Source organism: Montipora foliosa, chromosome 6 (assembly GCF_036669935.1).
Source record: "Montipora foliosa isolate CH-2021 chromosome 6, ASM3666993v2, whole genome shotgun sequence".
Classification (NCBI taxonomy): domain Eukaryota; kingdom Metazoa; phylum Cnidaria; class Anthozoa; order Scleractinia; family Acroporidae; genus Montipora; species Montipora foliosa.
In genome coordinates this window covers 38343777-38355694 of record NC_090874.1, presented here as the reverse complement: position 1 = coordinate 38355694, position 11918 = coordinate 38343777, and the positions used below count along the sequence as shown (strand labels likewise).

The 11918-nt window shown below is 39.7% G+C and overlaps 2 protein-coding genes across 3 annotated transcripts in view; one reads left to right on the top strand and one right to left on the bottom strand.

Annotated features, from left to right (window-relative positions):
- Window positions 1–8620: 8620 nt before the first annotated feature.
- On the bottom strand, window positions 8621–11870 carry LOC138009047 (DELTA-alicitoxin-Pse2b-like). 2 transcript variants are annotated; one of them, XM_068856340.1, is made up of 2 exons: window positions 11766–11870; window positions 8621–10218 (listed from the first exon to the last, which is right to left on the bottom strand). In XM_068856340.1, the coding sequence occupies exon 2, from the start codon at window positions 10177–10179 to the stop codon at window positions 8722–8724; it is 1458 nt and encodes a 485-aa protein (XP_068712441.1). In that variant the 5' UTR covers window positions 10180–10218; window positions 11766–11870; the 3' UTR covers window positions 8621–8721. The 2 variants fall into 2 exon arrangements, with proteins under 2 accessions (XP_068712441.1, XP_068712442.1); XM_068856341.1 differs by lacking the exon at window positions 11766–11870 and adding an exon at window positions 11613–11685.
- LOC138005519 (neurofilament medium polypeptide-like) overlaps window positions 11730–11918 on the top strand; it is a 3138-nt gene continuing 2949 nt past the window's right edge. The window contains exon 1 of the mRNA XM_068851736.1: window positions 11730–11796. Within this exon, the coding sequence (XP_068707837.1) occupies window positions 11730–11796 (67 nt within the window). The remainder of the gene's footprint in view (window positions 11797–11918) is intronic.

The window sequence follows — 11918 nt, the reverse complement described above, 5'->3', positions numbered from 1 at the left end:
AAGAAACTATTTCAAAAAAAAAGGAAATGTCAGGAATGGTAATCGTCTTCCTTCGACAGCCCGTTATTTGGGTCGTCACCGCAACGCTCCTCCCCCATAACAGCTGCTCACCAGCGAGAGGGGGGGACACATTCCTTTCCCTTTGTTTTTTGAGAACCTAACAGAATTGCTCGGTATTGTTATCGGGTACGCCAAATGCAAATTCCTCGTTATTTTTCTTCCGCCATCCGTCTAGTTATTTAAAACGACGTCTGGCGTCGCCGTAAAACAAACACGAATAACAATTCTCTTTCAAGGAGATCTATTTTCTACCTTCGTTACTCGCGTCGCTCAGACTTACGCAGGATATTACCTACCTGTCGTAAGCGTTCGGTTTGATCCTTGAATGAGGAAAAGGCAAAGGCGAAAAAACAATTCACAATGTGGCCAGGACTCGCCAGTGACGCCGTTCAAATAACATCGGTAGAGCTTGAAAAATGACAGAGTTTTCCAAAGCCAGTTATACGTCCTTCTTTCTTCAGCAAATGCAGATATAATCGCTTCTTTTTTATGCTTTTTTAACTCGCTAACACTTGAATTGTTTCACCACACTTTGAACAAAGAAGCTAGATCCGCCCATGTTTTGTCCTTTGAAGTAATGTACGACGGACCTTTGGAACAGGTTTCCAGACTATGGAAGCGTTTCTTAATGGTCAATTTTAGGGAAAGGAATGTGTCTCTCTCTGGAGCTAGCCGTTGAGTGGAGAGGAGGCGTTGCGTGGCCGAAACCCTAATAACGGCTGCCGAAGAAGACTCAACCAATTGGGTAATGCGCCAGGAAAAAAGATTCAAAATAATGTAGTGTGGGTGACTCCGGTCTGGTCATATGTATTTCGCTCCGTCTAGTTTGAACACTCTCGAGAAATCAAAGTTAGAAATGTGGACCGCAAACTCTCTGACAACCCCCAGTGAGGAAAAGCCTCTCAAGGAAGAGAAGGGACAGAGATACAGATGGACGCACAATTTACAACGAAGCATTAACGTCTACAACCCTATTTTTATCCTTCAAATTTGTGTACACTGATAACATTGCGAATTCCGCTTTCCGTGAATCTTCTATTACTTGTGTTACTATGCGGAACCTCGGCAGTTACAAGCTTGACCAATAAACCTGGTTCGGGTTAACCCAATTTATTACTACGACTCTACCAGGTTGCGGAAGATTGTTTTACATTATCTCATTAACACGAAGAGAGGATAAAACTTTGGAATGGTTTTCAACCAATATATCTCTTTAATCTCATCCCAAAAATCATTCAGATAGTCAAAAAAACTTCATATTTATGACCATTTTTCTCTGTCGGCTATTGTGTTTCAGGTTCACGTGTTGCATCCAGTTTGTTTTTGCATCTCATAGATGTTAAGATTTGCACTTACAAACTCTGTTTTGACTGGCTCAACTGTAAAAGTTCTTCCTGCAAGTTAAAACAGCTACGTTTCGATTTTGAGGACAACGAAACAAAATTCGACCCTCGCTGTTTTTGAAATATGGCCCAGGGAAGACTCATTTAACGGACACGAAAACATCTACTTCAAATTAACTGCCTCGCTCTACTCAGCTTTGAAGGTATGGAACCAAATGTGCGCATGCGTTTCTGTAGAGGCTTTGCGGAATTTTTTTTTTTTTTGGCAAACGTCTTCGCTACTTGTAGTAATCGGCCAACAGCCTCTTCTGTGATGGCGCACGAGCTAAGGACAATTGCACGCGCAATTTACCGTAAGGCTTATTCCATATCCGCCATCTTGAAAAAAGGTGTCAGTTGTCCTCGGGGATGTGAAATCAGTTCATTTATGAATGGGAGATCATTTACTGTCACCAGTCGATGACAAAAGTCGATTGTGTTTTCTATGCGTTGTATTTGCTTTTAATGCGTTTATACCTTAGACGTGTTTCTCGTTACTTTCCTTGCCATGTTTACGTAGACGCGGCTATTGTAAGATTACATGTAATTTCAGGTCATCTTTGATGATCATTTGCCCGACGAAAGCAATTATTAGTTAACTATTCCAGTTAGTTTTTCAATTATATAATTGTGTTCAACTCAACTCCCTAGGTATCTTGGGCTTCTAGCTCATGAAACGATTCCCTGCTAGCAGAGGTCTCTTTCTTTTGCGTTCGCTGGGCTGACGAGTACGGGAAAAGAAACCCCTGCCATGGGTCGAATACTCAATTTGATCCAAGCGCAGTCCACAATCTTGGTCGGCACTCTTCAAACTCTTCTGACTTTGTCACTAGAGCCTGCTGTGTCCCGTGCATTCCCTTACAGTAATTCAGCTGTTGTTAAGTAAGCCCACACAACATGAACGCCGTGCATGCTCAACACAGTGACTTTCGCCCATTGCAGAGGCCTCTCTTTCCGTGCTCGTTAGCCCAGCGAACGAAAAAAGAAAAGATACCTGCTAACACGGAAATGAAACGACTAAAGCGAAAAAAAAAATTTTCTTACACATGGAATCGAACATTTAAATATTTATATCGCCGTTTGGTTCACAAAACCTCAGTGGTATAGAATTTTTTTTAATTTCTACGTTTTTCTAAATATCTTTACTTTTTGTCGGCAAAATTCGATAAGGAAAAATGCAGCTCTAGTAAGCCACTTGGACCGTGGTGATTTAAAAACTGAATGCTGAATAGTACTTTTTTGGTATTTACGGACGGTGCCTGCTAATTCAAATGTATTTTTGCCCCGATTTTTGATTATGCAGGAAAGGTTGATCTTAACAAGAGATTGAAATGCAAAAAGAAAATTGGGGGTAACCGGGGTAACCACACATTTTTCAAAGATAATGCATGACAATAGTTGTAAAAAGCTCTAAAATGCACAGCAATGTAAAGCGTTCTTTCTCAAATTGAAGCTTAATTATCTCTAAAGAAGCCATGGTTACCCCCAATTTTCTTTTTTGGATGACAAGAGTACTTACAAAGGTCTACTTTTCTGCATAGTTTTAAACCGCGCAAAATATCCCTGTATTAGTAGGCATCAGCGATAGGAAACCCTAGTATCTGGAGAAACGCAGAACGTATGCGCAATAACAATAGTAGGCACCATCTTAATTTGTGATGCTGCGAATAGGCAGTAGTTGGGATAGAAATAAAATGCGATCAAACACAACTTTAACATTGACTCTTATCTGAATCTGGCCCTTTATGTTGGGGATTCTCAAGTCTAAAAAAAGTACCTATAGATTACCTACCTAGGAAAATGCCTCTTCGAGCAGTCGTCAAATACCTGGACGAACAGGCGTTGTCACAGTGAACAAACCTGTTCAGAAAGGTAGGTCACGCGTGAGCATGTCACAGTTTTGCATTTTCTCCGGAATGCTATTTTTCCCGAAACCTCGAACCTTCAGTTTGGTCGTTGTGGCACACAGTGAACAAAATGGCGATTTTTTCAATGTCTTTACTTTAAATGGTGAAAGTAAAGAGTACCAACGATTTCGTTAAAAGGTTTGCTCGGCTAGATAGTGTGTACATAGTTAATAGAGGGGAATGGTTATGAAACCAGACAAATTTCTTTGTTGTATGTTTTTGTTCTCTTTTTTGGCCTTGACCGTGCACAAAACACAATAGTTGTTTTCTCCGTACTGAGGAACTAACCAATAGAAACGTGTTGCTTGCGTAATTCATGCATGGTGTATGAGCGCAAAACAAAAGATTGTGCACGGTCGTGGACTTTCCAACCTAAATCTTGGCATCTTTGTTTGCTCCTCTGATGTTTGCCGAGCTTCCAAACCATTTTCCTCTATTAACTATGCATGGTGTGTAAGCCTTGAATTTGTATGCTCCGCTTACACGAGCATGAAAGGTTTACAGAACATTTTTCCAAAATCTTGATCTCGACTACATGCAACACGCTTTCTAACCCAGCTATTTTTGTCAGCTTTTAACAGAGAAATGGTTGGGCCGCTATTACTGCCTTCATCGTTCAAATGTTTGAGGAATATATATACGTTAAATCAGCTTTTAACATCATGATCCCCAAACACTTTTAAATTTCTTGCCTGTTTGCCTTATTTCCAGTATGTATGTATCAAGAACCAATTTGCAGCTATTTTTTGTCATGCAATGAATTAAACTGATTTCAGGGTTAGTAAAAAATGAATGTAAGAAATAAGACAAATTTATTATAGCTCTCATATGGTACGCGCGCTGTGATTGACTAAATTAGCGGGTCTTATTCTACAGTATGTCCGCTGTACGGCCAGCTAATTTTGAAATTTTGATAAAACACTCTCTAGCAAGTTCAGTCGTTTATGTTACATAAACTAAAACCGTTTGTATCTTGCAAGCAACTATTTCAAAAAGCCAAGATTCGGATTTTGACACGGCAGTCTTTGTGGCAGTTGATCAATCCTCTTGACTTCAACTAGTTTCCTTACCCACGGGCCTGATTACCACAGAGATATGCACTGTAAATTATGAACCTTGTTTCTCCCCCTTTAACTATGGCCCAGGAGCTCTTCGCGCTTGGGCTGTAAATCTCAGGGGAAAAACGCGGGCCGTAATTTACAGAGTTTTCAAGCAAGCAACCGTGGACAATCTTCCTGTCGGTGTACGTTGGATCAGTGGGTTGATCTGATCGGCGTAATTACAAGTTGAGAAGCTAAATATTTTGAGCAAGAGCCGATACAACGTAGATTTGATTTTAGAGGTGTACTATGTTTCGGCTGGCCAAATCAGCTTTCTTCAGGTACAATTAGAGTTTACATTGGATTGCTTCTATGTACATATATATAGTAAATGGATGTTGACGTAATAGTGGAAAAAATGTGATAAAATATGGTAGTTACAACAAATTTGAATTCAAATATTCAGAGCAACGGATTGACGAGAGGACAAACAATACCTCATAGAACCTGACGTAAAACCAGGACGTTTTTACATCCTTCCAAGATTTAAGATTCAAGATTTATTATTATTATTTTGCACTATTTCAGAAAATAAATAATGGACATAACAATTAAAAGAAAGAAGGAAACAGACTAATTATACTTGAGTGAGAAAAAGTGGAAAAGTGCGTAGTGGCCATAGTAGCAAATGCTTTCGAGATGGCCACTACCACAGGAATTAAATGAAAGGAAAACAAAAATATATACATAATGATATATGTATAGAAGTGAACTAGCAAAATAGGTAGTACAGATAAAAATTAAATTAATAGTAATAAATTAAGAAATTGACAAATTTAGATAAATATACAATATTATATACATCAATGAGTTGCATCCAAGGAGTCTTACATTAAATTAAGTTCAAACACAAAAAATAATATAAAAATAATAATACTAATAATAATAATAATAATAATAATAATAATAATCAGGAAGGAAGGGAATATAATAATCATATTCCCTTCCTTCCTAACTATCATTATTATATTTGGCTGTCAAGGAGGTAGCGCTTATACTGTTTAATAAAAAAAGGAAAAGGTAAAGTTTTAATATTATAAGGTATATTTTCCCAAATACTAGAAGCTGTTGGTGTAAATCTTGAAAGCCCATAATTGGTTTTGGACACAGGTCTGTATAAGTTGTCTCTTGAGGCATATCTAGTGTTATAGCTATGAATTCTGGATGCAGGTATTTTTTTTACTTAAAAAGGGAAATGCTTAAGTTTATAAATGTAAAAAAAATGTAAATGCTTTGTTTATAGTGGAAGTGCACTTAGCTATCGAGCTAGTTTACAGCCACCCCACTTTTAACAATGTGAAAGAAACAATTCAAAGTTGATAGAAACATTATTAAGAACCCCAACTGGCAGGAGGCAACCAGTAGATAACGGATGCCATCCTAATATTTAATACATTTTTAAGAGTATGAATTTCGAGTAGTTTATAGTAAATAGAAGCAGTTTCTCTTTGGGAAGCAAAAAATATGGACCGAATACACTTGTTTTGTTTTCTTTTTACAGTTTGAAGTCGAGTTTGGCTTGCAGTTCCCCAACAATGAATTGATCAAACCATATGAAACATAAGGGTAGATGAGGTTATAATAGAGTTGCCTAAGAGTACTAATAGAGACATAATAGCGAAGCTTGTTACTAAAATATGCCCAGATTCTTTGCTAATCGATTATTAACATGCTGTATTCCCATTTTAAAGTATCATCGATAAAAACTCCTAAATACTTAATATCACTTCTCTGTTGAATATCACAAGCTGTTACGTTAATAGATACCTTTTTCCTAGGTGATGCAATAATCATATACCGATAACTGGTCTTTTTAAAATACACAAGCCCGGTAACCCAGGACGCCCCATTGTTTCATCCAATAGTCATCCCACTGAACGCATATCCCATTTTGTTGACCACCATCTTCAACCTTTTGTCCACAAACTACCATCTTATGTTAGACACTAATAATTTTCTCAATAAACTCCTTACCATTGGCAAATAACCCTCTAATTCATTATTAGTAACACTGACGTCTCATCTTTATACACCAGTATTCCACATAATGAAGCTATTAATGCTTGTGATAATTTTCAGTTACATACTGATCCTCACAACACCATTCCTATTGGCACTATTTATGACCTCATCCGCATGATTCTCACCATGAATAACTTCACTTTTAATGATAGCCACTACCTTCAAATCCAGGGCACAGCTATGGGCACTAAAATGGCCCCCTCTTTTGCTAACCTTTTCCTTGGACATTTCGGAAAAAATTGCTCTAAGGAACGCCCCATTTCAACCCCGTACTTGGTTGAGATACATCGACGACATTTTTATGACCTGGACTGAAAGTCCGGAGAACCTTAAAATGTTCTTCGATTATCTCAACAGCATTCACCCTACCATAAAATTCACCAGCTCACACTCTCCCACCAATGTTTTTTTCTTGACGTTTATAACGTCTCACTAACTAGGGACGGAGCGGCATAAATACAGACCTGTACACGAAACCTACAGACAAACACCAACATTTACTTTATTCTAATTTGTTCTACCAACGAAACGTTCAAGATTCGCACTACTGAACTAACGACATACCTTCTGAAACGCCGTTACAAACGCGACTTTGTTACCAATCAAATACAACGCGCCGCAGAGATTCCCCACATACATATCCTACAACCTAACAGATAAACAAACCTGAACGCATACCTTTCATAACGACCTATATTCCATCACTTCCTTCCATCTTCAACGTAATAAAAAAACACTACAACCTTCTTCTCTCCTCTGACCGCTGCAAAAATGCTTTTCTATACCTACCTGTTGTGGCTTTCAGACTCTCCCCTAGCCTTCGCAACCTGCTAGTTACAGCTAAAACCAAATCCAAACCTACTACAGTCGCAGAACATTTCCTCTCCTCTCCCCACAAACCATTTCTAAGGACATGCTTTTCTACACCTACCTGTTGTGGCTTTCAGACTCTCCCCTAGCCTTCGCGACCTGCTAGTTACAGCTAAACTGTCCCCTAATGCAACCCTTTTTAATTCCACACTTCCTTCCGGTTCTTTTCGCTGTGGCAAAAACTGCGCTACCTGTCCTTACGTTTTCCATGGACCAACCAACTACACATTCTTCTCTACTGGCGAAACACGCTCCCGGCATAAATTCCCACATAACTTGCGAAACTAAAAACCTTATCTACATGATTCAATGCATGTAACAGATGCCATCTACAGTACATAGGAGAAACTAAACGACGTTTAAAAGACCGTTTTAATGAACACCGCCGCATTTTAGATAACGCTAAAACCAAATCCAAACCTACTACAGTCGCAGAACATTTCCTCTCCTCTCCCCACACACCATTTCTAAGGACATGCAATAAATTCTACCGAAAAAAATATTTTCCAACAGAGACTCGATCCGTAAGAACGGGGAGCCTTTTTTGATTTCAAAGGCAGGACAATTGATTCTAATGGTCTTAATATCCGCGAAGAAACGTATTAGATTTCAGTTTATTATTTGCAGTCACTTCCGTTACTTTTCCTTTACTCTTAATATTTGAATTCAAATTTGTTGTAACTACCATATTTTATCACATTTTTCCAGTACTACGCCAACATCCATTTACTATATATATGTACATAGAAGCAATCCGATGTAAACTCTCATTGTACCTGAAGAAGGCTGGTTTGGCCAGTCGAAATATAGTACACTAAAATCAAATCAGGGGGAAGACGTAAAATATGTAACAGTAGGACGTTATTATGAAGGAGAAATTGGAAAACGTTTGGTCCGCATCAGTGGGGAAATATTTGCAAAGAGGAAATGGGAATCACCAAAACGTGGGTGGCGACTGGCGAATGTGGATCAAGGCGAGAGGGAACTGTTCGGATCGCCCGAGCCTTCTCAGAATTCCCTCCCCTCATCCGCAAGGAAACAGGCCGCACATTATTAAATACTCGGCTCGAAACGCATTGAGGCTGGTTTATCATTGAGATACACAGACGACAACAAATACTGAGCTTAACTTCGCGTTTAAAAATGTTTTCCGTGATCGGTCCAGGTTGAATTTCAAGTTTAATGATGGGGAAATCATCAAAGGTTAATTTCGATAATTCCGATTTCTGTATTTGTGACTCTAAGGATGCGTGCATGATTAAATGGTCACTCAATCAGGAATTGTTATCTCTGCCATTTTAATATTGTTTCATTGCATACAACACATGTGAACACTATGTAAATTTGAGGGAGAAACTCATTTTAGTGCGTCTGCCTTCTCTAAATGTTGCCAACATTGTAGGATTTGATCTCAGCTTTTGAATCATTTCGAACTTGATCACGGCTTAGCTTCGTCGAGCTATGGTGAGCAACATTAGGCCTGACACCTTTCTGAACGGCATCTCTGCTTGGCATCCTCCATTTCACTTTACGCACCCGAAGGTTGTCGTTGCGGCAGTGACACTTAAATCCAGCCACTTTCCATTTACAGCCATGCTTTCCCCATTTCTTGTCTGAGTTTGCGTATGGAATATGCTTGGGGACCCCGTTGTCTTGTTTCTCTTGCTTGTAGCGAACGCAAGTTTTACCGTAGCAGGCGCACTTGATTCCCACTCTGTAGTGACAATCGTTATTGTTGTGGCACCCCTCTGAAGCCAAAGAGCACTCAAATTCAGGGGAACCCTTGGTCGAATCTCTGGTGTAGTCGAATTTTTGCAGCTGTACATTACCACTTTCTGTAGGTGAACAGCCATAATTCAAGTAACCAAGGTAGTAATACTGCAGGTTTACAGCTCTGATGTAGTTGTCTGATCCTGTCTCGAAGCGGCTTTGTAGAATGTCCCAAATTGGTCTGAAACTGTGCTCCACAGCGGAGTCTGACTCGTCAGCTTCATTCATCAACTTCTCAATCAGTTCTTCCGTCCTCTGTTTGAACAGCGCGTTACGGGTTTCTTTGGTCCCTCCGCGGACGATGAGTTTGTCTACCGTGTTCATGTGGCTTGCACTTGATGCTTCTCTTTGGCTGACATTTGCACACGCTTCAACGCCGACTTTGCCAACACTGGTAGGCCCTGCGAGTGAAACGCAGCTCTTCACCTGAAAGTCTCTCTGACTGTATGATTTGGAACTCTCCGCAAAGGATGTCTGCTTGATACTTGATCCACGCTTTACGGACGCTATAACATGGGAACCGAACGTCTCCAAGAAATTGTAGTATGGCTTCCAGGAGTTTGCGAGCCAAGGCTTGTCAAATGTTAAGGGAAGACCTTCGAATTCCTTCAGAAGACGCTTCGTTAGAGTGGAGACATCGATGTCATCCAAACAATCCTTCTTTACGAAGATCTTTTCCGTCAATGCTCGGACGTTTAGAGACATTCCACTTACTTCGTTGGTCTTTGAATCTTTCGTCTGGATAACGCTGCTTAGCGTGGCTCCAAGAGTGAATGTAGACTGCAGTGATGCGTCCAAACCAGCTTCAACGGCCGTCTTGGAGTAGAATGCTTTGGTGCTTGCGTAGTAGTCAAAATGACTGCCTGAATAGTGAAGCTCTGATCTTTTGAAGCAGCTGGAAGGCAATTCTTCGAACACGCTCGCCTCATGTTCCTGAAAGTCACTCAACAAGTTGACCTTTCGCAGATTGATCCCTTTTCCAAGCTCAAATGTGTCGCTATCATTGTTCGCTAAGACACCTTTCAATGTGGCTGACAGGCAGAGGAGGAGCAGTGTTTGCACGATCATGATTCACAGAATCTGTTTTTGGAAGCAGTGTCACCTAACCTACCGATAAAGGATCCATATTTAGCTTAGTATGACATATTTCAAAGCCAGCAACTTGATTTCAAGTCACCAATGGGTGGAAATAACTGAATCACAAGTGCGTGGACAGAAAAAAAAAACGGGTGGTTTGGTTGATTAAATATACCTCATTCACAAGGAATTATTGCGACAGCCATGTGAGATGAACGAAGAGAATAGCCTGATTGCTCACCCCAGCGATAAGGAACTTAAAATGCTTTTTTTGTGCGACTGGACCCCAACCGGAATGGTCCAGTCTCTATGCTCTCATATCAGTATGGACGATTTGTCGGAAATGTTAGTGCAACCACTGTCAAGGGTTTAAGAGAGTCACTTCAGTCTGCCATTTGTTACTTAAATACGCCTCTGCTTAAGCTAGCCTTTAAGGCAGGCCTTCCATGATGGAATTTATTACCGGTTATGTGCTGAGGTGTTTCTTTTTCTCAAGAAAATGCATAGTTTGGGGAGAGACTTTGTTGTGCTCGGTTTTGTGTCCATCGAAGGACTTTCGTTCTCACTGAGAAATTAAAAAAGATGAGAAAAACTGTCCACATAGCTGAACTTTTTGATGTGACTAATAAAGGCAGCATTAGTGGCATGAAAATGCAAGTTGGGAATCGGTTTCATTTTGAAATAAAGGCCACATGCAGATTAAAGATTCGTTTTTGTGTTTTATTCTTGGTAAATCAATTCTTGCACTAAGGCCCTGTTTACAAGGAGGGAGGGTAACCCCACCTGTGAAATTTTGCTTGTAAACCCGTGCTATCTTTGACCCTCCTGCTAGGGAAACCCTAGCAGTGAGGCAGTAAGGTCACCCTACCTGCTTGTAGACAGGGCCTAAGTAAATCATTGATAACAAACCGGAGTTGGTTTTCCGAAAACTGCCGCAGATTTCTCAGTTTTAATTTTTTCTGTCTAGAATCAAGCCGTGATCTATGCCACGCTAGTATTTTGGTAAATTACTGGATATGAAACATTACAATAAATACAGACTTAAATAAGCATAAACATAAAAGATCTTTTAGCACAACAAAGTCGAAGGGATGCATATCTGGGTAAAAACGTTAAAACTAATTGTAATGAGGCAGCTAATCTTAAGTGGGAATCAGGCAACGACGTATATTTTGTGGAATCATCGTACAATGTTGCCAGATACGAAGTGCGTGGAAGCTATTGTTTGTTAATTGTTATTGCTGTTAGACAACCCACAACAAATGCTTTCCATCTTAGCAGACAATCGTGTTAATCCGCCCCCAAACGGCGAAACAAACTGTAATATTTGAATTGAATGAAGTGAAAAAAAAAATCCCAGAAAAGTTTTTTTTCTCATTCTCCCTCGATTGTAATAATGACGTTAGTCTATATAAAGACAATACCTCAAAAAGCAGAATTGATATCCCGTAGGTACATTGTTTTTTAATGGCCCTGTTTATCCACGCTCCTCAAATGCAATTAAGCCAATTACTTACGCTTTCAAAACAAAATTATAATCTATGGGTGGATTAAACTTCCACTGTTTTATCACTAACCTTGATATTCCCTGGACTCCCTTTCTTGCTGGTATGTCCAGTGAGGCAGAAACTTAGTTATTAAATAGCATAGTCTTGTTAGGGACGTCTGAGCTTGCAGGTTCATATGCATGTAAGTCGCTGAAAATTTTTACGGATGTCACCTTTTACGCT

Excerpts from the sequence above, each read along its gene's own strand:
- LOC138009047 (XM_068856340.1), bottom strand. The coding sequence starts at position 10,179 with ATGATCGTGCAAACACTGCTCCTCCTCTGCCTGTCAGCCACATTGAAA.